Genomic DNA, 26,811 nt, shown 5'->3' with positions numbered 1-26,811 from the left:
TTAGAAGTGTGAAGTCGGCTTTTGAGAAGTTCTTTACTGTGGTCTTTTTTATTTCAGGTGGGGGTGGGATGAGGACCTCCAGCGAGATTAGTTTGTGATCTGATCTCACCAGAGAGGGGTATACTTCCGGTGTTGAACATTGTGCTCCCATGTTCGTGATGATGAGATCAAGTATGTCATCTCCTCTTGTGGGGATGGTGACTAGTTGTTCCATGGCATTTGAGTTTATGAATTCCAGGAACTTTTGGGCTAGGGTGTTTGGGCTTGAGTAGTGTACCCAGTCTATATTAGGGTAATTGAAGTCACCTAGTATGATGGTGTTTGGTGATACATTTATCCCCTCTAGTGTTTTCAGGAAGGCCATGTGAGGTTCCCGAGTTTGTGAGGGTGGCCTGTAACATGCTACAATTTGCAGAGCAGTCTTGCCTATGGTTAATTGCACCTGGATGGTCTCCGATGCATCGTGCGTTGCCACCAGTCTTGAGGTGTGGGTGTCCTTGATGAATATGGATACCCCCCCCTCCTTTCTTGGTATTGTCCGGATTTTGGGGCCGGAACGCATGATATGAGGTAAAACCTGATAACGCTGGGGTGCTCTCAGGAGCCTTGAACCAGGTTTCTGTCACAGCACAGACATCGATGTTCTCCATACTGAGAAGGGCCTCGAGTCGTGCATTTTGAGATTTAGACTTCTGGCATTGAGCAGCATTACCCTTAGTTTTTCCTTTTTGTGTTCTAGGGTGGTAGGTTTAGAATTTGAGCCTCGCCTAAAAAGGCACTATGGGGGTGGCAAGAGCCTTTGCCAATATCCGAATCCCAGGGTGACAGGTGCAAGCCGTCCCTTGCGAAGCAGCGTGGCTTGTCCAGCATGTCATCCCAGGCAGACAGACACTGGATCCCCTTTGAATGACACCAGTGTTTAAGCCAATTGTTAAAGCTGATCATCTTATCTCTGTATTGTGGCATCATTCTTGGTGAAGGTAGGATACTGCTCAAGGTCAGGGTCATACCAGCCTGGGCTACATAATCAGAGAGCTCCTCAATGTCTCTTTTCATGTAGTCCAAGGAGGTACGTCTCCGGTAGTTTACACCAGCGTGGACAATGAGTCATATTTGTACCTGCTGTTGAGAGACCTGAGTGCTTGCGTTATGTGGCGGATTCTAGCGCCCGACAGGCAGCTTACTGTGACCTTCTCCTTACTCAGTCTGGTGAGCGGGACGTCAGTGTGTCTGACTATGGAGTCACCAATGACTAGTGTGTCTGGCATTGTGTTTGGCCTTAAGGGCTGTGACTGTGACACTGACTGTGAGGTCTATGTGTTGCAGGTGTGTTCTGAGGTGGTGGTTGTTTGGGTGGCTGCTTTGGTGGCCTCTGCTGTTTTGGTAGATTTTTGATCAGAGCCTCCAAGTATGTCTTTGTGTGTTTATGTGTATGATTTGAGGTTGTAATGGTACTATGTGAGACTGGGTCTATAGTGTGTGTGGTAACCTTCTCCTCCTGACTGGTCTTGCCAGTCCTATGTTGAGAGAGCTCAGCCTCCAGTTTGGCCATATAGTTGCATCTCTCGCATGTATTTGTGTTTTGTGGGAGGAGAAGGTTGTCTGTGTACAGGAGGCAATTGTAACATTGCCTCAATATTCCCAGGTTCACCAGCTGAGCAGGAGAGGACACTAGCAACTGATCCCTCGACATGCTAGAAGGATAGACAAAAAAAACTTTAAAAAGATTCCGGGGGACGTGGGTGACCGAGAAATGGGGGGGTTGCCTTTTTGGGGTACTATGACAAGAGTGCCGTATCAAGGTAATAATTACTGTAGGAGCAAGTGCTAGGTTTAACAGATAGAGAATAGTCTACTTGGAGTCAAGTAGAGAGGATCTTTTTAGTTATAGGATACGCTGATTAGATCAGTAGTATAGTTCGAGGGAGGTAGTTTTAAGGGAAAATTTGAAGAGTGGACTTTAGGTAGCCCGAATAGTTTAAACCTGCTTAACCGGCGCTGCCCTAGTGTGCAACAGTGGCAGCTCCGCGCTAAAGCGTGCTTTATAGCAGGGGGCTGGAAAAGACAGGAAATGACCCAAAATGGCCAACAAACTACAAGTTACTGCCTTAAACCACTCCTCTGAGGACAAACAGGCAGCTCAGTACTCCCTACTCCCACTAGTGAGTAAAGAAACTACCCCTTGACCAAACAAGGAAAATGGAGAAAACAGGAACCAAGACAAAGCCCAGGGATCAGCAAAATCTGATCACTGGAACAAACTATTAGAAAAGTATGGAAAACAAGAGTATTTTTTTTGGGTTTTTTTTCAAGTTTTTTTCAGATAGGCAGAAAATACAATAAATGATGTGTTTTCTGCCCTTGTCATCCCTTTGCACAAAGGTGGTGCCACTACTGACCCTGGTAACTATCGCCCCATTAGCTTGACAAGTCTGCCCTGTAAGGCCATGGAGCATATTATTATGGACCTCATAAACGAAGACATAGGCAATCTCCAAGCACTTGACACTACCCAGTTCGGATTAGTCAAGGGCAGATCTTGCCTGTTGAACTTGGTTGACTTTTTTGAGACTGTCACCAAGGCACTGGATGAGGGAAAGTCAGTACACACAGCTTAAATTGACTTGGCCAAAGCCTTTGACACAATCCATCACTCAGGCATCATTGAAAAGCTAACGGGGATCCCCATCTCATCAGGTGGGTGGCCAACTGGCCCACAAGGTCAAAACAGGCACCACTACCTCCGATAGTAGACCCATCAGTAGTAGTAGTAGTATCCCCCAGGGATCTGTTCTGGGACCCCTATTGTTTGGCATCTACTTCTCAGACGTCCAGGCAAAGTCAAAAGGCCTGTGGCTGACCAAGTCTGCGTTAGACTGCAAGTTGGGTGCTGTCACTGACTCCCCAAATGATGTTAACATACTTGGGGTCTCACAGCAGCAAATGACTGGTACCAAAGTCATGGCCTTAAGTTAAACGCAAAAAAAGTATCATACCATTCGGCAAAAACACGGCCCCTGCTGTTTACCATATTAGCAGCAACCCCCTAAGCACACAACCTGTGGTGAGAGACCTGGGTACACAAGTAGACAACAATCTCGCATTTGACCATCATGTAGTGGCAGTGGTCAGAAAAGCCTTTTACTTGGTTCATCTCATTGCATCCAGAAAAAAAGGAGGTTATTACCTCTCTCTCTACTCCTCCCTCATTAAGCTAAGAGCACAGTGCCTTATTTGATATGTACCTCTGCAAACACTTGCACCAACTGTAAAGACCACAGATATACTTCACAAAGAGTACCCATGGCCTCCAACACCTGACCTATGTGGACAAGCTCAAATCACTATCACTCTACTCTATCATACAGCTTGCTCAGAGGTGACCTGTCTCACCTACAAGGCAACCTCAGACCCTGCTCTACTAGAGATGCTCCATATCCATAAATTTAACTCCTCACATAGTACCAGATCACAAGGTTTAAATCTAATGTGTGACATTAACAAAACCTGCTGGAGAGACAGGTTTGTCCATGAGGCTGACCCATCTCTTGAATAGACTCCACATACATGTCAAACAAAGTATGTCACTTACCCTCTTCAAGAACAACCTTGAATGGATGGGCAAACACAAATTTGTCTCAGGGTTTCCACCTGTGATAAAACAGGGGTTGAGTGCCGACTGTGGTTTCTTTTCTGGGGATAAACTCTTGGCTAGGCTTGTAAAGGCCCCAAAGCCATTAGCCTAGTAATCTCCTATGAACATAGGAACACAAATATTTGCATATTAAAACATATGAAATGATGATTCAGTTAGCCGATTTTCTAAGCATAATATTGTTCAGGGAAGACACAGATGCGAGACAAGTGACAGGAGATAACAATGCTCTCATATTGGCCATGGTCATGACGTAGATTCTTGGCCATGCAGTCAGAGAGCTGGTTGCGGGCCATCAGAGATCAAATCCTCCAGTTGCAGGGGGGGGGGGTGTTGCTGTGTTATGAACAATGCCAGTGTGTACTACACTGGCTTGCAGCCTCAGTTTTTGATTGTGTATGGCAGGGACATTTTCAAACTACAGGAGCATGGATATGCAGCCTGCAAAGGTGTCTCTTGCATGGAAACTAGTAGATGTACTGTGACCAGAACCCACATAACTGCCATGATTAGGTCTGGAACAGTTTGCCCCTATAGGTTCATAGGTGCGTACTAAGCTAATGGCCCTGGAGCCTTTACAAGCCTAGTCCATAGGATTTACCTTGGCATCGTGCCACTCAACCTTAGTTCCCAGTGCCTCTGAGGCAAGCACTGGAGTGATCCCTGGGGCGAATTTTCTATTTCTCAGCCACTCAAGATTTCTCTTGAAGTGGGCCAGTGAGGTGCTCTGACATGTATGGGAAGTCTATCCCATAGCATGGGCAGTCTTTGGGTTATGAACCTGTCCCTCCAGCAGGTTCTGCTGATCGTGGTAATGAGGTTAAGGTCTCTGGGGCGTGTGGTGCAGATAGAAATGCTACATCTAAAGAAATACCAATCTAACAGAGCTGGGTCAGACATAGTTTTGTAAGTCAAGCAGAGATAGCTTCCAAGTAGGGAATATGAGGCAGAGAATAGTTGAGTTTTTGACTCTGTCCATATAGAACAAGTATTTAAAGCCTAGGAGCTTCTTTGTGAGGTAATTTTGCGGCATCTCAAGTTGTTGCAGGTGTTTAGTGAGGTACATGTCAAATGGGGCATTGTACTAAACTGACTGGCCTAATGAGGGAAGAGTAGTGGGAGACAATGACCTCTCTTCCTGGATGAAAAACCTTCAGTAATTATATGTGCCACATAGGCCTTTCTAACCACAGTGACAATGTGGTGGTCAAAAGAGGTTGCTGTCAACTTGTGTTCCCAGATCTCTTAAACGACTTCAGTGTTCAGTGGACTACCATTGATGTGGCAATTCTTGGGGAAACAGTTTTTTCCCCAAAGGGGATGACTACTTTTTTGGCATTGAGCTTAAGGCCATGGTTGACAGCAGTTGGTCTTAGTGAGGCCTTTCTGTAGGATATCACTTGGGGAGTTTTAACTCCCAACTTTCATTCTGTGAACTTAGTCAGCCAGAGTCCCTTGGCCTGGACTTCAGAGAATTACATAACAGGAGAGGACCTAGGACCAAACCCTGTGGGACTCTACTCATGACTGGTCGGCAGTCTGACTTGTCAGTTTTCACTTGGGGAATATTGATGATTTACAGCTACATGGCTGGGAACATACAGCCTGGTGAGGTGTCACTGGGATGGAGCTTGAGCAGTGTCAGTGGCCACCTACGTGAGACTTGTCACAACCAAGTACAGTGATGCCATTTCAGAAGCAAATCTGTTTTACCTGGGCATTCCCAGACTGTGACCCGCCACACTGCATCTGGATCTTTCCATACTCAAGGAAAGCAGGGTCTCCAATGGTAGAGTGGAATTTGGTTGCTTTCTGTCTCATGGATGTTAACAGATGCAGTGTTACAAATGAAAGACCAGAGTAGCACTATGCTCCCTGTTATGATTCTCTATCACTGTACATGATATGGGTGTCATATAGGTGTTACACATCATCCTAAAGGTCCTGTAGCATATTCACTATTGCTACAGTGGTTCCAAGTAGCAGCTGTGCCAAAAGTCACGGAGCTGCACATCCACCATATAATGTAAATCCGAGAGAGACTAGAGTTCTGCTAGTGCCAAAAACGGCTAACCCTCTCCCCTGTGCAGCACATGCACATTTCAGAGACTCTGCAGCTCAAATATGCCAACTATCGTCAAGATCAAAGTTAGAGGACATCTTCCAAACACCGATGAAGATGAAAGTTTAGCAATCACCAAAACAGGCTCTTCATATCAGTGGATACGAGTGAGAGTCCATTATTAGTGTTGTAGAAAGTGCCACTTTGTCATCTGACTATGCCAGGTGCACACTGCATCAACAGGCAGCCAGGTGCACACTGCATCAACAGGCAGAGGTGATGTGCTGACATCAGGTATGTGCTGTCCTTCTCTTGGAACCTACACCAGTAGAAACTGAAAGCATACAGACAAGACACCTATGGCAATACCCTACTATGTCAGATGCATAGCAGCTCAGTCTGAATAGCGTATAGATGCAGGCATAGCTTGTTGTACAGGGTGTTGCAAGACCTGAGAAAGTATGAAGAAGTTTCTTGCTAAATATGTGCTGCATCACATGTAGTGTGCTGTACAATACGGTGAAAAGAAAGCCAAATGTTGAGCCAATGCATCTCATGCGGACATCCCAGCTCCTAACTCTATGCAATCACTAGATATGAGGGCCTGCTCCCTCATCTCAAGGTAAGGACAACAAAACCATGTCTGACCAAATTTTGGGTTGATGGTCTTGTTTTTTGGTATGGAAATTTCCTTAGCAATATAACATGGGTATGGAAATTTCCTTAGCAACATAACAGGTCTTATGATTGTCATGCAATACCACATTGGTTACCCATTACTGAACCTGATGTAGAATGTATTACACCCACAAACAGCAATGAAGTTTTGTATCATTGTCTGCCATACCCATTTCTGAAATGCATTATATTATTTTTGGCGAGAATGCAGATGCAATACAAACAAGTAGCCTGCAATTATTTTTCCTGGGTGGTGAACTTCTAGCGTTGGCTTCTCTCACACAGACCCCTAACCAAGTTTTGGGGAGAAATGGCAGCAGCATTTTTTTTTTTGCGATTAGAAGGTTGAGCCAGCTTTCAATGGATATAAACGACTCTTGCAAGAGGTGTTACACTAGTAACAATTACTGTACAACAGAGTAATGTGGAGTCCTCAGCATATTGTAGGAGGGATTGACATTTGGCAGATTGCATGTTGCCAGTAAATGTTAAAAAGCAATGGCTCCAGTATGGAACCTTGGGGAAGCACCTTTTGTGATGGGTATGAAGGATTTTTAAGAATTAATCCATTTAACAGATCGGAGTCTATTGGAAAAGTAGCTAGAGAACCACTTGGTGGAAGGGTTTGATAGGGCAAGTGAAGAGTGGTTTTAGAAGGCTATGAGAAATTGTATCAAAGGCTTTGAACTGATCCAGAAACATGGCAGAAACCAACCAGTTGGCCTTTGTCACTGGTTAGGTTAATTGCGTTGAAGTAAGTAGAGCTGGGGTAATGCTATTCCTTGGTCTGAAACCATCTTCTGTGGGGGTAAGGAATTTGTAAGTGAGCCATTAATTTCAAGGATGTTTGAGAGGAGAGAGAATGGCAATGGGTCTAAAGTTGGATATATATTGGGAGTTATTTCCCTTATGTGAAGTGGGATGATGCGAGATTTTTTCCCACAAGGCTGTGACATGCAATTCCTGAATAGTCCTATTTATAAGAATGGATACCAGAAAGGAAATTTAGCTGGTTGCTATTGTTAAGCAAATCACCAGGAATTCCATCTGGAGCAAATGTAGTCAGTTTTAATTTGTTTGAGATACTTCCTGATTGACAGATGCTGGTTGAAAGGTCTAGCTGAGGTGGGAACAGAAGAATGGTGGAAATCACTAACTCTCAACTGCCAACTCCTCTTGTGCAGGATCCCCCAGTGGTTAGCAGGGCTGACTCAGGAGGACAGAGGTCACCCTACTGAAGATCTAGGGTGCAGACTGATGGCCTTTGTGACCACTACTCAGTCTGGAAAGTGGGTGTTCTGGGAACAGCATGGGAGGTGTCCCTCATGGTCATACAGCAGCAACTGTAGAAACTGACGTCATCTTAGATGTGCCTATAGCTGGATGCCTGCATGGCTACTGTAGATCACCTTTTGGTATGGCCGGTTGCATACCTTGCCCTACCCCTAATCATGTATTCCTCTGCCTTGTGTCATAACTTGTTTGTTTATTCCACTATAAATCAAATGTCCATTCTTGGTCCGAGTCCATACACTGCCTCAATTTGTGTCCCTGTCACCACTCTGCTTGCAATTTTTTTTTTTTTGTTTCTATCCCTACAATCCCTTCTACAAATACTCACTTTTTCCCAGCCAACATTCATCTTGAGAAATTAAGAGTCTTCCTAAAAAGTCTCCCACTTTTGGTTGCCCTCCTATGTTTACATCTGCTTGCTAATTTCCCTTTTGACTGTCCTTTCCCTTATCACCATTTTCTGATGAGCTGGGTTGACACTGTTGTGCTGGCCCTGCTATGGCCATCTGTCATTGCAATTGTAGCATATGTGGAGCTTCAACATTTAAAAAGTTTGCACAGCCTTGGGCTTGCTGTCAGATTGTTCATAGCTTGGTATCCATGGCTTACCAAAACACCCTCTAATATTCCCCATCTTAATGGCAACTCCACCCCCTCTGTACTGCCTACAATAATTCAACTTTAATGCAGAATCCCCTAGTCGGCACAAGAACCAGTAAAATAAGCCGCTTGCCTTTGAATTCAGTCATATTTATATGTTGTTAAAGATCCCAAACTACAAAATAAGTTACTAAGGCAAAACAAATAGTACTCCAGGTGGTGGAGATGTCTGGTTATCACTGAAGCTCCATTCCAATTCCCTGTCATTTAGCTGATCTTCTGTTTTGGGCAGTGGATGGACCACAAAGTGACTGGACGTCATAATTACACAAGATAATTGCTTAAAAAAGCACAAACATAACCAAGTATAATAAAGGTGCACGCACACAATACTCAGACCAGGTCAAGAAATAAAACATACTTCTGAACTTGGAGGAACAATGAAAAAGGTGCAGGTGGGCAGCTTCGAAGGCAACATCCTAATCTCGCTCTTCCGTTCTTAAAGTGTTAAAAACGGGCTGTACATGAGCATGGATTTTCTGAAGTACATGACACCAGAAACTGTCTGCCAAACTTCACTATTTTGTGAATACTGCAAGTTTTATAAGGAATCATGAAAATATATGGCAATGTCATGGACCTTGCACATAGTTAACTAATTATGCAAGTCAACTAATTATCAGAAACTTACTGCAGAATACAGCAGCAGGAATAGCATCAGCTCATTTAGCTGCTCAGTGATCGCTTTCAGCTTCTTTAACTTTGAGGGTAAACTGCAGTTCCCGGTTGTCGATCACACCACATTTAATACATTCCAAGTTTGCAATTGCACTACTGTGATTTGGACACAGGAGCTGGCACTTTGCAATTCCAACTTTTGATTACACTGCCTGCAATGTGATAGACTATCGGCAACTGCAGTTTCGTCGCTATTTCTAGCAATCCAAAAAAGTTTGTTAATGCCAGTATCAGTTTGCTGATCTTTTACAGTGCAGAACCAGCAGCTGCAATTTACAATCCAAGTTATACAAAAAAAATAAAAAAATCAGACCTTGTGACTTGATGCAAATATCCCCTGAACAAAAGCTGCTAATGCAAGGAAAATATGCATTCCTAAACATGCAGAAACTGAACAAAATGGAGAATATTAAGTGGAAATGCATCCACTTCTTGGAGGAACGCAAAATGGAAAGATAATTCAGTGGAAGAGAAACAAGACTGGAATTGAGGACTTGCAGGAACAAAGACATTGTGGGTGGGGAATTTAAGTGACGTACAAAGTGGGCGTTAGTTGGCTAGCCTAAAGTTGGACCCAAATTTTAAACACTGGGATTGTCCCTTTTAAGTGACATCATAGTGAAAAAACACCCCTCCCACAAGCTAATTTGAGAAGCGGCATACTTGTAGCCAGCCCAGTCAGTACTGTAATCCTACAGCACCATCACTTACCGACTGCGACCTGACAATTTACTCCTGGGGAAGCCACCCTTTTTAGTTATACAGCTACTTACAGATTAATGCACAACAGGTCGAGTTGCCTCATTTGCTGCCACCACTATTAAAGCTTAAACAATCCTAATTTTTAATGTGACATGAAATCTATTGCTATGTAGATCAGATCCCTAATAATCAGATTCATTTCTTTTGTTTTGGAAAAGACTTTCTACAAAATGTATATAAAAACTATTTTATTGAACAGTGTTCACCAATATTTACAATAAAGTAAACAATTTACAAGTTGCCATTTACTACTACTTCCAGCTGACATGGAACCTTGCGAGACAGAGGCCTCCCAATAAAAACTGGCCCTAAAAAAAAACAAACTTCAGTTAATTCTACCCATACATGCACATAAGATACAGAAACTAAGAAAGCAGCAGCTAGAATACAGAGCTTAGGACACAACTGAAAGTTAGCAACAAAAAACAGGAAGCCTAAAGAGCAGTTGATTTTACTTGTATTCACATGATAAAAAGTCAAGTGTTCTATGCCATAAATGCAGAAAACGGCACTCCCATTTTAGAAAATGGAAGCTTCTGAAAGTAGGACTTGACTAACGCTGACACCATTTACAGTTCTCATATCAATGAGCCACTACTCCATGGTAAGTTTATTGGGCTTCATCTTCAGGGCAGGAATGCCAAGTTAATCTTTCTTCATAAAAAGCAATCACAATCTGAGGACATTTAACATTAGCCTCTTTTGCTGGTACCAAGTCTGCTTCATCAGAGTCCTTCCTGTTAGAAGTAGGGAAAAAACAAGAGTTAGTTTTTGAAAACTAATGTAGACCGCGTTTATGGTGTCTAAATGCATTGTTAGGTCTACTACACAAAGCTCCAATACTCCCCTAAGAGAACTGTGGTGTAGAAATCCATCATCACCCTCCCAAGAAGACTTTAACAGCAGTTTCAACCAAGAATGTTGTTAAGTGCATCAACTTGTCCATTTCCTAAAGTATGGGGACCATACACCAACAAGTGAGGAATGACATCTGCCAAGATGTAATTTCAGTTTGGTATACACATAGTAGATGCAATGTAGACCGAAAAAGAAACAAATTTTTCTTGTCCGAAGTGATTTTTAAGCTGACATATTAAAATATGAGGTAGTGTGAATATTCATAAACACTGCCAATATGGGCGTAAAAAAGCATTGCAACATGTTCACACTTGAGCTTACTTATACAGTCATGCCAAAAGGCTTGTACACCTTACCATTTCATAAGGAACATTAATTCACCACTGCTGTCAGTGGCACCGATTATACGTTCTGGCTCCAGACCTCGAGCAAACCCTCGTGGCTTGTCAGACTGCAAAGAAAAACAAGAGGAGAGATACTGAAGATGCCATTTGAGACACAAGACCACCTATTTAGCCAGCCAGTAGGCTCAGTACCACAAGAAAGCAGCCCACACCCCAGCAATCTGGGTGGGGTGGTGGCATTTAATAAAAATGCATGAAAGCCAATCAGCAGAGCATAGGAGTGGCATCAGTCACTTAATTCAAAAACTGTCTTCCACATGCTGCACGACTGCTAGCAAGTAAACAGCTGCAAAAAAGGCACAGCCAAGTACAAGCAATAGTGTTAAAAAAAGGCAAGAACTATACCCCACACATAGCACAGCTTTTACCAACTTGTCAGTAAAACAATCCTCAACTGCAGACTTCGAAAGTACATTTGCCAGGCATTTCATTTTTCAGTTAATACTATAAGCAGATGCAGTACATGTTTTATGAAATGTTACAGTGCAACAAAAAGTACCATCCTGGACTATTCAATAAATCTAATGGAGATGTTTCTTACAGTAGGGTGGGCTCCTGCCACATAGACCCAGGACACCTCCCACATGCTGAGAAGTCTCATCTACTTCTGGCTTTAAAACATACAGTGACAATTCACCCTCCACCCAACTGCCACTCAAACAGCGGCTTTCAGTTCATTTTACTGCAGTACCTTCTTCCCTTTAAATGGGCCACAATAGCCAAACCATAAACATTAAAGGCTATAAAATACAACACTATACCACAAAATCAATAGTCACCACCAAAAATGTGCTTTGTTACAATTCATTCAGCAATCCAGTTTTCCCACTAAGGGCATACAAAAGCCTACAGCCCAATTAACAGTAAAAGCAAGAACTAGCAGCTGGATCCTACTACACAGCACTTACCACTTCTTTCTTTTTCTTGCTTCTACTATCATCAGACTCACTATCAGACAAAGATTTTCGTTTGGCAGCATCAGGTTTTTCCTTGCCAGCTTTCTGAGAGTTGAGAAATGCTTCAATCAGCTCTGGACAGTCTAAGTTCTCTTCTGGCTCCCATGTGTTGTCTGCACTATAAAATATTGCAGATTAAGATACAAAATTAAGCCCATCTATTTACACCCAGCTTTTATTAGCAACACTTTAAATTAGAGTTATGAAATTTTAAACCACGTGTGCAAATTACCAGCAGCCAGCAAGTTTATTCACAAAAGTTCAACTCACTTCAAGTACATGAAGACTGTAATGCTCTGCAGCAATGTTGCCCCATACCTATACTGATGGAAGGACAGTAACAAGTTGAATAACGGAGGAGAGTGAAAGCTTCCCTAAACATACAGCACAGGTGTGCCAGTAAAGAGTGTTTGTGTAAGTTAGTCAATGGGGGGCTGCTACTGCACTACAGACTAAAATGTTTTCCTTCCAGTTAAGTGTTCACCTACTACTCGAGATGGTAAAATTTCTTCTGCCATACTGCTATACCAACTCGCTCCACAGACTGGATATGGATCACCAACAGACTCCTCCCGTGCTAACTTGCTACAGCCTGAAATGAAACTGCTCCCTAGCCTCAAAGCTAGAGGGAAAAAAACTTGCCTCATCTCAAAGTCAAGGAGTCAAACAAAATAAATCAAAACAGAGCATTCTTACTCTGTGAAACCTTTCCACTTTAAGTAGTATTCAACTTTTCCATTTACGACTCGTCTATCCAAGACTTTCTCCACAACAAACTCTTCCGGCTCTGCATCCTCAACCTTCTTGGTCTTGCCATTCTGTTTCTTTCCCATGGCGTGCTAGAAAAAAAAAGTTAAAACGCAAGTTCTTCACACTGAGATGAAGCAAAGAAAACAAGACAAGTACAAAGGGAAATGTAGAAAACGAAGGGAAAGAGGGGAAAAAAAAACACCCCACACCTTGCTGTACTTTGAGCCTATGTTTTTGCACCACAGATACAAATATACAAGCACAGCACAATTGCATATAAACCACAAAATTCTTACCCTTCCCAATTTTACACCCTGCTATATAGGTTGCTCCCTCATTCCAAACCACTAAATTTCAGAGGCTTCTCAAAACAGCAAATACCAAGGCCAAAAATAAAACAAAGTGCGTGTATATAAAGACAGTCTTGTAACCAAGTTGGAAAAACAAAATAACGCAAGAAAAGACAAGGAATTACTTGAAATAGTAATATACAAATAGAGAAAAACAAGATTAACAAGGCTTGAAGGTGCAACAGGTAGAAAAATGCACGAACAGACAATGCAGTGTGGGCAAAAATGTTTTAAACCTCCTACCTTAGTTTTTTTTGAGTCCATAATCGGAAAAATTTATTGCCTAAGCAGTCTAGAAAATAAAATGCAGTCTGATTTCTGATTTTTTCCAATCCTGTAAACAATGTTTGCAACAAAAGAGCAACCAATTAATAAGCATAAGGGTGTAGGCACACTTACATTTCATAAAACAAGACAACAAAATTGGGCATCTGGACACTATGCTGTTTAAGCCCCCCCCAACACCATAACAAATAAAACTTCAGATTAAATTGCATTCTAGGTTTTAGACAATTTCAAAGTTGTGCAATCAATACCACATTCTCTACAGCACTTGATAATTTTCCACGGATGGCAATCTGTACTATGGAATCATATGCTACTATCCCCAAAGCAAACTTCTCACCACATAACTGTTCCCATGAACCAGATACCCCCCCCCCCCCATACCCACAGAACAAAGCCTTTCAGCATCTCTGCACTTCCATCAGTTACAATATTGTTCTGATTAAAGACAGCTCTTACAGTTTAAACACTTACTGTATACTAACATTTACTGAAATACTAGACTGTAGGTTTGTTCTGTAAAAAAAGTGTAATGGGCATATAGCACAGTGGTTTCAAATGCAACTTGAAAAGTTTTAACCTTGAGAAATGAAGCTATGCACATCAGGTAAATGAACAAATTAAAGTTCTACTGAATAAGTAGATAGAAACTAGACAAACATTTAGCACAAGACTATTGCAATAAAACTGGCAGTAACCTTTCTCCAGCAGAATTCTACAGAAAGAAAACACAAAGAAAACAGAACAGTTTTGCAATGCCATTAAACAGTATACCCTCAGAAGTGTCAGATGCCAACATTTTCTATTTATTCTTAAAGTGGAAACAGTCACCAGTATTTACCAGAGCTTAACCCCATTCACATCTGTGAATGGGCTTCCAATTTTTTTTTTTTTTTACAAGCACAGGGGTAGAGAGGCAAGGCAAAGCAAAACTTCAAATTGCTGGACTACTCAAACAACAGATGAAGCGCCCGACTGTTGGAGCCTGCACATATCCCAGCACACAGACATAATGGAGGGCACCAACCCTGGACAAACTTGTCCATCCCACTAACACAGACTAATTCATCCCAGTGTATGTGCAGTGATCTTAGAACAGAACAGATTACCTCCACAGGAGCACTCCTCTCCAAACACCCAAATGAACTGACACCAATTAGGTTTTTAGCAGAAATGTCATGCCAGGGAGTCCTCTAACAAGTTAGAAAGGTAAGCCAGTAAGTATGGAATCAAAATATCATCTCAATTTGAAGATTCATTACTGGGTCATCATAAATGGGTTAAGAATTTGACTGCAATGGAGCAACTAGGCTTTCATTTAAAAGACATTGTGGGGCTGGGTTTGGTACTGTGACCAAGATGTTTAGTGTTATACAACTAGTAAAAATCCTGCTCTTAGCCATATAGGTTGAAAAGCCAATGCAATACATATGGTGATATCGAAGTGCATTAAACCCACCAGATGTGCAGTAGCAAGCCCTGCCCAAACCTCACCAGATAGATGCTGAATATTAATTGCATTGCAATGTGTGCTGAAAGCACCCCAATATTTTATTGTGGACATTCACTTCCAAGAGAGAAATGTTTTACTAGGGGCATAAAATTAAAATGCATGCTGTACATCACATTTCAGTCAATCGGGCAAAGTTCACACCGCAAAACTGTTTCTTTAAACAATACTGTTAACGGCTGAAACAGTTTGCAGTACCAGCACAATTGCACAACACTTGTTCAGCAGGTGGGGGGGGGGTGCAAAAAGGCAAAAGGAACAATTTCAAGGATGGAGATTGTTGTGCGCATGACTCCATGTCAGTGTATATACATATTGAAACACTACCTACCACTTTGTCAAACAGGCCATGCCCATTCCTGCACAAACTGGTAGGTTAATACACTTCAATACAGTCATACACAAAGCCTACCCCAGAGAGTAAAATGGAAAAAAAAATCTCAAAACCTTGTATTAAAAAACAATTACTATCTATTAAGGAAAAGGGCTACAGCATTTTGGTTAAACTGCAGGTGTAGTACATACTGCTCTTACCAAACCCTGAAGACAGACTTGTTCCACTCCCATCATGCTATCAAAACACTACCCCTCAGCATGGACAAGCCAGGATGTACCACCCAAACTCAGTTAAAGGACACAAATTGGGTTAAAATTACAGAAATGAGAAAAGCGCTCTGGGGGTCCACATCAGCAATGCAACCCAGAACAAAATGGACTACAACTACTATATACAACTTCCACAGTACAGAAAATCGCAGCTAAAATAAGGTTCTTAACCTGTACTGTAATGTTCAGGCAACACTAGACATGTGCATACGTCACTGTCCATAGAGACACTGCCAAAACGGCCAGCATTTTTTGTCCAATCTCAGTGGCTTACTAGGGTTATTGGTAATATTTCAGAGAAGCACTACACCAAAATTTCGGGTTTAGGGGTGCCCCCTTTATAAGTTGCAAGACTAATAAACAGTATTCAGGCAAAGCAGCATAATCTGTTGCAACATTTGATAGTAAACAGTTCTAGCCTATAACAATATAATCAAAATGGAAGTAGCTAAGAAATTGCAACAATCTCTCAACTTCATCCATTTTCAATTAACTCAACATGATCTTCCAAGCTCTGGCTACCAAACTATGAGCTGACAATGGTTAACTCTTGGCTCTAATAATTCATATCTTAAACCTCAACTGAAACTTTTTTTTTTTTAATATGGAAAAAAATGTATTAAGTTATTGAAAATCACAACAGCAAGTGCCACCCATCTGGTTACTGGGCTTGCAGTTGCAGGAGATAACCCTGTCAAACCGTTATACACACGAGTAGTGATACAGAAGTAGGCTAATCCAGTTCCAATGTGGTGCTTCTTTGAGACGTAACCAGGGCATGCACTAAAAGCCTCTTAGGGAGTCAAGTGCCACAGCAAGAACACCGCTTTAGAGTTGCAACTTCCTACCATTTCAGTTGATGCTGTACTGCACTGCAAATACGTATCCCAAGTCACTTACCTTTGAAGAATTTAAACTTTCAACATCTATATATGTTAGAGAGGCCCACAAGCCACCAATAATAAAACCCCATTTCTAAAATTCCAGTCTTAATAATGGAACGCACGGAATTAAGACAGGCTCCCCGTTCACATCTTTCGTGTAGCCTCGAAAGAACACTTACGGTAAACGCACTACTTACACAACGGATAATCGACTTTGCAAGGACCAACTACAACATCTCACAATTTAGCCACAACTCTTGCCTACAGTTGCCCCAAACAACAACCGGAAAGTACATTAACATGATTTTAACCGTTCGTTCATAAAAAAAGGATTAGCACTACATCTACACATCTCATTCGCATCTAACAACCCACCCTTTAAATACCATCAAAAGCCTTTCGTTCGACTTTCCGTTAGAAAAACTTAACGGAGCCGGCATACCCATCTAAAAGCAACTACTCCCCACTAAAGCAGGCACACAAGCACCGCCTATATCCTTATTCCAATAAAAGAAACCTAAAATGTTCAAATACAACACGCACCAACATCACCAATCGACCCCCTTTTATCTTAAGCACCAAAATGAAGACAAACAGCTCAACGGCCTAGGGCAGTACTACCATTATTTCTAAACACAAGGCCCCATCACAGAGCAACACAAACAGCAAATTAGACAGCTCTCCTTTTAAAAAGACACTACACCACCCTAAACACAACAGATAACTCACTTTAAAAACGGATACTCAATACTACCTCAAAACCATACACCAATTGAAGGGTTTCTACTGCACGTCCAATATCTATCCAAAACCATTAAAAAATACCAAATTAAATCTCTACTAAGATTCTCCATAAAAGAAGAGAATGTTTATAGCATACCTTTATATAAAAAGTAAAAGCCGTAACTATAACGAATAATAGCCAACCCTTACCCTGTATTGTTAGCTCGCAGTAGTATCACTGCGATACAATCTATAAACTCAAGAAAGCGCTCGATCTACTGGCGCCAAATATCCCCTCCCCCCTCTCATTTACTTCCTTTCACTGCGCAGGATCATAGTACTAATGAATGTGTGCGATAAACTGTCATTACTTCAGATTTTTCTAAAATCTACACATTATTAGACTTTGAAATATCTTTGAAAACATAAACATATACTTACTTTGTAAATATTTTTATGTACGAAAATCAGATTAATTGGTTTATCAGCTCGGCTTTTTCCGGCACGGAAACCAAAAATCGATTTGACACGAACCAATCACATGATGATTTATACGTTAAAGAATAAAACCAGTGTTTTATTATACACTCTAATACTATTAGGTATCAAGTAACCATATTATAATGTAAAATAAATACATTTCATTTAGATGCAGATGACGTAATTCGTTCCGTAAACTATGAGGGGGCGGGTAAAGAATACAGGAAAAAGGGCGTGGGTATTCTCCATGAGAATTACGTAGCTATAATAGTGTCGTACAAGTAAACGTTAGTTCAGTTAGTGGACTGCTTCGCTATTTTCTTCTCTCCTTAGTAGAAACTGAGCATATTGAGGAATCATCTAGAAAGAACTTAATAGGCGTGCGTGTAGTACGCATGTGCTCATTTCAGCTAGCAGAACAAAAAAGCTGTTCGTGTACGGTGAAAGTTCTGTAGACTAGCACGCTTTTAACGGTTATAGTACTGAGTAGTTATAAATCTTTTTAATATTCTAAGTCTGTGCAGTTACAGCATTTCGGTGCTTCTGCTTTAAGATGTATCGAGAACGGTCGGAGGTAAGTATTTTGTTGTGCCATTGTAACAGTTTGTTTTGACTTTATGGTAGCTTGTTAAATGCGATATTTTCACAAATCGTGATATTGGGGGTCAATGTGTCTGAGCATTTATAATGTTGATTTATGTGGACACTAGATCCCCCACCCACTTCAATTTTTTTTCTCTTATTCAATTTTATTGATTTAGTTTTGTCTTTAACAACGAAACGTGTAGTGGAATAGGCTTACGGCCATTTTAAGTGCCCAAGACTAGTGTCGCTAGACTAGCTATTGTGTAGTGGAGAAAGAGAGCGCGCCAATCGCGGTTGAGTATAGAGATTGTACCACTCGTCGTATTTTACACGGTTTGCGAAATTTCTCATCTGTATTTTTTTTCCTCTAATAATTTAAGTAATTCATATCGTTTAGGCCTCGTGACCACGTGCGATTATGCATCCGCTTTCCAACAGCGCATTTTAATTTTATGTGTAAGATTATTGGTCCACATGTTTTTTAATTAGGTTTGGTGGTCGGGATTATTTGTTTTTCATCGTTTTAGTAAAAATAGACTGAAGTTCAACCTCTTGCACTGGATTAGGACACTGCACGTTAGCGCACTACATGGAACAGTGTTTAGTGGTTTTTTCGTATTGCTTGATCGTTAAAATGGCGCCATCATTAGCGGGCATGGGAGGCTTTTTTTTATTTGGGCTTACTATTTAGTCATCGAAGTTTTTAGGTGGGCGAGGGTGTGCTTTCGGAGTTGAAGCCTATATTTTATCTTAAGTAGAGTATGACCTGATTCAAGCGAGTTTGTTTGCTCTTGTGAGCAGTGTGTAGTATGGGTATAATACGAGCGGGTGGCCTGTTAAAGTTGAACGAGTTGGCCCCCTCGCGTTCTATAATTGAACACGTTGCGCTGGTTCGAAGATAAAACTTCCGGGTGCCGAACTTTCCCTTAAAGCAGGGACAACGATGAGCTGTAATTGCACTCTGGCTGAGCATTGCGTTCTCCCTGAATTTCTGTTGGAGCGAGATGCGCGCATGTGACACCTAACGTGTAGTGGTCACAGTTCTGTTAAAAAAATCTGGAAGAGCCGAGAAGGCTGCAGGGAGGGGGTGAAGGCCAAAGTTGGGGATGAAATTTAATTTATTTTTGAAGGATCAATACAGTTAATTAAATTCATACTAAATGGCTTGTTAAAAAAAAAATCTGTCCTTTCTGCGGAAGGACGTAAAGTGAGGTATGCTACTTCATGTATTTCCGGTGGTACGGTATTTGATCCCCTTGGTCCTCATTTGTCTTTGCTTTAGAGGAAGTCGTTAAACCAACCAGCTTCTCTTGGGGTGCCACTGCAAGTAGTCACTTTCTAGTGGTCCTGTTCAATTTTTAGAAGTACGGTTATTGCTATGACGAAACGTAGCCACTCCACTGTCCCCAGATTTTGAGATGGTTGAGAATAGTCTGGTGTGGCACGTGAGGGCTTGACTCCTCGTATATGCAGTGCCTAGGCTTAATGCAGGGTACTGATGTGAACGAGTTTCCATCAGCTTAGCCTGTTAACCAAAGCACACTCCTGAAAGGTATGTCTAAATACACGCAAGTTTTGGTATATAAGTGGGTAAGCTGGTGAGCCGCATAATCGTGTACATTTCTATTCTATACTGGTAGATTGACCAGTTTGATTAAACTTTTTTTCTGTTTGACTCCTTGTATTTCTTGTTTCAGAGGTCTGGAGAGCAGTTTCGGAAGTTATTTATTGGTGGCCTTAGTTTTGAAACAACAGAAAACAGCTTGCGGAAGTTCTATGAGCAATGGGGCAAGCTTACAGACTGCGTGGTGAGTCAAATTACAATAACCATTGTTTACATTTAACTATGGTATTTTGTAGACAACGTTGCTGTCTTTGCCAGTAGTTATGCAGTAGTCATTTAATCTGTTTGGGCGGGTCACACTGTGGGACTCTTAGCTCCTACTTCTGGTATGAGCTGACAGGATGGGAACATGTTTTTTTGGTATGTTAGCATTGCATAAAACAAGGTTTTGTCGTAAATTTAAAATATTTTCTTTCTCTGCAGGTTATGAGAGATCCTGCAACAAAGAGGTCAAGAGGATTTGGTTTTGTGACATTTTCAAACACCTCAGAAGTAGATGCAGCAATGTCAGCTAGACCACATACAATTGATGGCAGAGTTGTGGAGCCAAAAAGGGCAGTAGCCAGAGAGGTAAGGAGTGACTTTTTTTCTGGAATAGGGTGGGAAAAGGGCTTGGGGGGCAGCAAGAAACATGGTACAGTTGTTGTCACTGCAATACTTCTGCATCTGTCTAGGTTGTCATTCATTGTAGTGTGGTACATGCCAATGTTTGTGAATGTACTGGTATTCACAGAAGTTGACGTGAAACTCGTTTTGAAATGTCTTGCGTAAGACCAGGTTGGCTTGGCAGACCTAATTGGTGTGTATGGTCTCCAGGGCTGGAAGTGTCCCTTTTAATGGCAGCAGGACCACAGCACAAGTTTCCCTGTTGAACTAGAACAGGTTGTGGGTCTACTGCTGCATTTCCCCCATCCTTAAATTTATGGGCAAAGAATGCCACCAGGCACTGCAATTGAGGTAGGAAATTATGCCTGCCTCAACTTGTGCTGCTAGGACAGGAAGTGGCATTAGCTTTGTGAAAACTGATTAATGTCAAGTATAATAGTAGAAAGTTTAAGACTGTTGGTAAAGCATATGCTAATTTGTGTGACTAGTTTTGCAGTCATGATAAATGCTTTCTAATACGTGCTTCTAAAATTTTCCTCCTGTTCTCTTTTGAAGGACTCTGGAAAGCCTGGTGCTCACATTACTGTAAAGAAGCTTTTTGTTGGAAGAATCAAACCAGGCACAGAAGAACATCATCTAAGAGAGTACTTTGAAAAGTATGGCTCAATTGACTCAATAGAGATTCCCACAGACAAACAGACTGGCAAAAAGAGAGGTTTTGGCTTTGTTACATTTGATGACCATGACCCTGTGGACAAAATAGTATGTAAGTAATCTGCTGTGGACATAACCCCTTACAGCCTTCAGTAACTTGTTTATCGAGCATTTGGTTACAGCTCAAATTTTGGGTCAATGGAGTAATAGTTTGAGAAATTTGAGGGCATAGAGTAGCACCAGTAGCACTAAATCTTCTGCTGGGGGGAACCACTTGGGCAGTAGTACTGAAGACTTTAGACTTGTGAATTAAAATATCTTAGTTTTCAATGAAGTGGTTGTCTAGTGCAGTAGTGACTTCTGAAATTCTCCCTCTTGTTTTATGCACTGATTTTGTTCATATATTTTTACAGTGCAGAAATTCCACACAATCAATGGGCAGAACACAGAAGTGAGAAAAGCTTTGTCACGAGAAGAGATGATGGATATAAATGCGAAGAGTGCAAGAGGTTAGTTTTCTTGGTGTTGGGTGCATTTTTTTTAACTGTAGTTTTGTAGACTGGGCACATGTTCACTTTGCTAATATCACCTTCAGCTTCTGCATCTCTGTTAATCACCTGACATGGTGAATGTCTGAGTTTGTGCTTTAATGTGAAAAGTTTATCCAGTGGCTGCAGCTGCCCTGTTGATATTTGAAGTAATGGCATGGTTAACTAAGTGGATGGCAAACTTTATCACCGTGAAAGGTGCATTGGGGTTTGTCTTACCACTATATCTTGTAGGCTTCTTTTAGTTATGTGGGGGGGGGTGGCTTGAATTATGTTGGCACAATTAGGAGTACTGATTAATTTACCGTTTTCTAGGTCCTGGTGCAGATCCTAGAGGAGGTGGAAACTTTGGCCCTGGATCAGGGGGTAACTTTAGAGGTGGACCAGGTAAGTTCTGTCTCCATGTGTGCACATGCTTGGTTCTAAGCTCTACATGGGGTGGGGGGTTCCATGATTCAAGGGAAAGGTGGGCATAATTGCTGTCAGTGCTGTGGTGGAGTCTGGTTCACTGAGGGGAAAGGTGGGAATAATTACTGTCAATGCTGTGGTGGAGTGTGGTTCACCAAACAGCTGTGAACAAATCTTCAACCCAACTTTGCTGTACATCTGTAATGCTGTGCTGTTCTAACATGTTGTTCCTCTGGGTTCTGGTGACTAGTGTTGTGGTCCAAAGTTGCTGTAACATGTTTTACACTACCAGTTTTAAACATCATTTGACTCCTTTACAGCCAAGTGACTGCAGGTGCCCTTGCAGATTGCATGTCTCTAATCCTGTAGAGGTTTTGTTTGCCACAAATTCAAAAGCCATGCTATCGTGCAGAGGCTTTGGCTATTAATACTGGGTTTACTGTGACTTGTTTAGAAACTTACTAGTTTCACAGTGACAATTTTTGTTTTTGGAGACTTGTACTGTTAAGTACATAATACAAACTATTGTGCAAGCATTTTAGCTGCATGTGAAGTTCTCCCCAGGCCTCTGCTTAAAATGGGCATGTGGCCTGGTCAGGCCCAACCCAGTTAACAAATGGAATTGTCAATTACCAGTGTTAGGATGTGAATATTTGTTGGAAATGAGGACAGAGAATGCGTTTAATTGCAAAGTGGTCAGACATGGGTTGCTGTCATAAGGAATTTCTAAACACTTGTGTTGTGAATGATTTGTTGAACTTGCTGGTATTTGTCAGGCAATTTGACTCTTGTCTGACCTTAAACTAATTTTAGTAGTCTTGGCTAAGGCAAGTGTTGCACGAATTCTGCTTCTCTTTTGCATGTTGAAAATTAACCCTGGTCAGTGAACATCAGTGTGTGTGTGTATCAAACTGGAGTTAAGTTTCTTTTTCTCTTTTCCAGATGGGTATGGTGGCGGACCTGGCTATGGTGGTGGTGGTGGTGGTGGTGCTGGCTACGGAGGAAGTCCTAGTGGCTATGGAGGTGGATCTGGTTATGGAGGTGGCCCCAGGTATTCTGATGGTTATGATGGCTATGGTGGAGGCCCAGGAGGGCCAGGAGGTTGGTATAACTTAAGCTACTCTTGTGTCTTGTCTTTACAAGTTTGGTAATGCTTAATCACTTTGTCCTCGTACTACTGTATTTAAGCCAGCATCTGAGTTTATTTTCATGGTGAAGTGGAACTAGTCATTAACATGGCTTTGGTATTATACTGAAGTTGCCAGTATTCAGCAAGGACTCCAGCATCCAGGAGCTGTCCTTGGATGGCACAGTGCAGCAGTTGTCACCTCACAGCACAAGGTTCTCTAGTCAATTTTCAGCTGGGGTGCCTTCTGTGTGCAATCTGCATATCTTTCTGCATCCACATGGGTTTTTCCAAGTGTTTTCATTTCTTCCAATATTTTAAAGTGATTTTTCTACTGGCCCTCCACTGAAAGTGGACTTAGGCTTTCCCGGTTAACAAATGCTGAAATATTACCCAGATGGTGAGCAGGTCAATGTTGGCTGGCTTACCAGAATTTTCTAGTAAGTCTCTTTAGCAGGTGTATTTGAAGGGAAAGCTTTAAATGTGGTCTGTAGTCCAAGTGAGCATGAATCTTTGTGTTGTCAACATTGTATTGCCAGTTTCTCCCAACTGGAGTAAATGTAATGGGTACAGTTTACTGTTACAACACACTTGTCTACACTGTTTTCCTCATGCAGCCTGCTCACTGACTTTTGTTTAATATCCAGTCTCTGCATGGATAAGACACTACTCTTGAAATCTTATGAAATATTGTAGCATAGCCATAATAGTTTAATAGGCACAGGCTCTTCAGTGCTGTCTGGAGGCTGGATGTGGGAGGGAACAGGAGCTGTAAAAAAAAAAAAAAAAAAACTTCAGAGTTGACTATTTTGAAGCTTTATTTGTGTAGATACTAAATAACCTTTCTCTTCCACAGCTGGTAGTCAAGGGGGACCAGGTTATGGAGGTGGAAGAGGTGGCTATGGTGGCGGTGGCCCTGGATATGGCAACCAAGGTGGCGGCTTTGGAGGTGGTGGTGGCGGCGGCGGCTATGACAACTATGGCGGAGGTAGGTCCTACAATATGTGAAATGGACTTAAGATGTCAGTCATGGTGGAGATGTGGATAATCGGTCTATCATTAAAGCAAGTTTTTGGAGCTTTACCTACAAACAGCATGCAACTTCATTGTAAGATGCTTTTTTTGCCCTCCCCAAAATACTTGGAAGGGTGTGTGTGGTTTTTTTTTTTTTTTTCCTGTGTTCTCCATTTTGCTAAATGTCCTGTTGAAGGAATTGCTAGCAGGACTAGTGACTTGTGTCCCATAGACTCCAGTAAGTCTAGTCTTTCTATTTTCCTTTGTCTCCTAACTTTTGCAGTTCTGTAATTGTTCCAATTGTTACTGCAACTCACCATAGTCTGCAGTGGCATCTGCTTTTTAAGCATCCTAGCTCAGTGAGCAGTGATAGGTGTGCCATTGCTTGAATGAGCAGCAGTCCCCCCCCCCCCCCCTGCTCTATGTATCCAGAGTCTTGTACTTGACGAAACCCAGTGAGTGAGGAAATTTAAGTGTCCCTGGGCTTCTGGGTAGGAAATTCAGTAGTGGCAAGTTGCAAAAATTTATTTGTACAGAACAGTCTGAGTCTCTTGAAGCCTTCACTGAACTAAAAATTGCATTAGTTATTGCTGGGAATTTTATAGGTTCTGTGCTAGATTCTTCACAAGTCTGAAATTTTCTGCTATAGCTTGGGATTTCTACGGCTTGGCTTGAGAGTTTTGTGACTAGGGGGGTGGCCTTTGTTTAAGGGGAGGTGTTCAGTGTTCACTTTGGGGGTGTTCAGTGTTCACTTTGGGGGGTAGCTCTGCCTGTGTTTTGAATTGTAACTGGGTGGGGGGTAGCTCTGCCTGTGTTTTGACTTGTAACTGGGTGAGCAGAGCAAACTGCAAAACTGAATTGAGGTTTGCATTTTTATGTGGCCCTAAGTGGTCAACTTCACTGTATTCCTGTCTTGGGAGCATCTGCATTACTTTGCTTAATATAAGCGCATGCACTTGGGCAACTCATTGTCATTTTTGTTTTTCTTCAGGAAACTTTGGTGGTAGTAACTACAATGACTTTGGCAACTATAATCAACAGTCTTCGCAGTATGGGCCAATGAAAGGTGGTAACTTCTATGGTGGAGGTGGTGGCAGAAATATGGGTGGACCATATGGAGGTAATTAATGCAACTTTGAATATTTTCACCCTTCGGTCATCACCCAAAGGCAGATTGCTCAACTTGTTGTTTCTGTTTTTGTCTTTACAGGTGCTGGTGGTAGTGGTGGTGGTGGCGGTGGTGGCTATGGAGGGAGAAGCAGATACTAAGATCCAACAGCTGTGATTTGGGTAAGTGCCCCTCTTTTTGCTAAAATCACAGCTTTTCTATAAAGTATTTATAAAATTGGATTTAGGAGTTAAGATTTGTAGGATATCTTGTCTCAAGATTGGTAAACTAGCTAAACTCTAATTTTTCTCTACTTTTGTTGAAACAGGCTTCACTGTATATATAGGAGAGGATGGGAGCCCAGAGATAACAGCGTCAGGTTGTCGAAATAAGCAAATATTAACGAGATTCTTATCTAAGTCATGCATTAATATACAGTGGTATGACAGAAGACACCAGAGCAGATAACAGAGCCATTTTGTGAATGGATCCAGTAATTTAAGTACATTACCTTGCTGTGGAGGAAGGACTGTAAATGCCTTTTTGGAGACAGTTTCTTAGGTTTTAAGTTTTTTAATTGTTAATTCTTTTAGTGGTCTTTGTAAAAAGTCTAGCAGCATTCCTTTTTTTTGATATGTCAAACATGTAAGTTTCAGGTGACCTTGAAAGCATTTTTAAGATTCTGAAGTTTCTAAAAGATTACGGTGTTAATAGAAATTTTATTTTGAAATTGTCAGTGTGTAGTCCAGAAGCTGTTGTACATTCATGATTTAATAAAATATTGTTAAGTAAAGAAAACTGTCTTATTTTATTTAACAAATAGAAATTTGTAAGGGAAGGGGTTGGTAGTGTTTAAGGCCTGTAAGGTTCTACAGGTGAATATGATGCTGTGTGTAAGGCCTGTAAGGTTCTACAGGTGAATGTGCTGCTGAGAGAAGTTGTCTCCAGGTCATCAAATAAGTTCTAGAGGACTAAGGGAATATATATCTGCAAAAGAGGCACTCTTAGCTCTTAGATGGCAACTACAACTTCAATGGCAAGGGAAGGACAGATCCACAGCAAGTTGCCCTTCCAGGGAAGCAGGTCTAGGACAAGAAAATTTGAAACGTCTACTAAATTCAGCCAGACTTAACTGAGCTGAGCTGTAATTCTGCAAAACTTTTACTGCAGTAGTTTTAAGGAAACCAACGAAAGCTGAGAGGGGTAAGGAAACCAACGAAAGCTGAGAGGGGTAGAGCAAAGTAGTGCTAAGCATCAGTTGTACAACTTTTAGGTAAGATCTCAACTTTCTTACTTTCTCTATTCTGAGATGCAAAGAAACCAGTTATAATTTCTCAGTATAGTTTAAGTTTACTTGGATGTAAACAGTAAGCTGTGTTTTTCTATGTTGAAATTATTTTTCTTTTTTTTTTTTTTTCTTTACTGGAACATAGCTTAATATAAACATGGAAGGACACTGAGCCTCCAGAAAATGTAGATCTGCACACCAAGGATTGTCGGTTTTCCTCAGAGTACGTATAAGAAATTTCTTAAGGTTCACCAGT

At 41.5% G+C, this 26,811-nt stretch overlaps 2 protein-coding genes across 8 annotated transcripts; one reads left to right on the top strand and one right to left on the bottom strand.

Annotated features, from left to right (window-relative positions):
• Positions 1-9,961: 9,961 nt before the first annotated feature.
• On the bottom strand, positions 9,962-17,427 carry CBX3 (chromobox 3). 4 transcript variants are annotated; one of them, XM_044066781.1, is made up of 6 exons: positions 17,325-17,427; positions 13,350-13,440; positions 12,703-12,845; positions 11,959-12,124; positions 11,003-11,097; positions 9,962-10,525 (listed from the first exon to the last, which is right to left on the bottom strand). In XM_044066781.1, exons 2-6 carry the CDS (start codon positions 13,368-13,370, stop codon positions 10,399-10,401), a joined length of 552 nt encoding a protein of 183 aa, XP_043922716.1. In that variant the 5' UTR covers positions 13,371-13,440; positions 17,325-17,427; the 3' UTR covers positions 9,962-10,398. The 4 variants fall into 4 exon arrangements, with proteins under 4 accessions (XP_043922716.1, XP_043922715.1, XP_043922717.1 ...); XM_044066780.1 differs by having other exon boundaries at positions 17,272-17,408; XM_044066782.1 differs by lacking the exon at positions 13,350-13,440 and having other exon boundaries at positions 17,325-17,420.
• Positions 17,428-17,895: 468 nt separating this feature from the next.
• HNRNPA2B1 (heterogeneous nuclear ribonucleoprotein A2/B1) lies at positions 17,896-26,065 on the top strand. Of its 4 annotated transcripts, XM_044066776.1 has the most exons (11): positions 17,898-18,168; positions 19,877-19,987; positions 20,227-20,373; positions 20,965-21,175; positions 21,477-21,572; positions 21,927-21,998; positions 22,962-23,120; positions 24,002-24,133; positions 25,151-25,279; positions 25,370-25,449; positions 25,596-26,065. In XM_044066776.1, exons 1-10 carry the CDS (start codon positions 18,148-18,150, stop codon positions 25,426-25,428), a joined length of 1,137 nt encoding a protein of 378 aa, XP_043922711.1. In that variant the 5' UTR covers positions 17,898-18,147; the 3' UTR covers positions 25,429-25,449; positions 25,596-26,065. The 4 variants fall into 4 exon arrangements, with proteins under 4 accessions (XP_043922712.1, XP_043922714.1, XP_043922711.1 ...); XM_044066777.1 differs by lacking the exon at positions 21,927-21,998 and having other exon boundaries at positions 17,896-18,168; XM_044066778.1 differs by lacking the exon at positions 24,002-24,133 and having other exon boundaries at positions 17,899-18,168.
• Positions 26,066-26,811: the final 746 nt, after the last annotated feature.

Source organism: Protopterus annectens, chromosome 3.part1 (genome assembly GCF_019279795.1).
Source record: "Protopterus annectens isolate FY-2018-M chromosome 3.part1, PAN1.0, whole genome shotgun sequence".
In the NCBI taxonomy this organism is placed as follows: domain Eukaryota; kingdom Metazoa; phylum Chordata; order Ceratodontiformes; family Protopteridae; genus Protopterus; species Protopterus annectens.
Note: the sequence above shows the minus strand (reverse complement) of the source record. Positions and strands in the feature narration are given on the sequence as shown.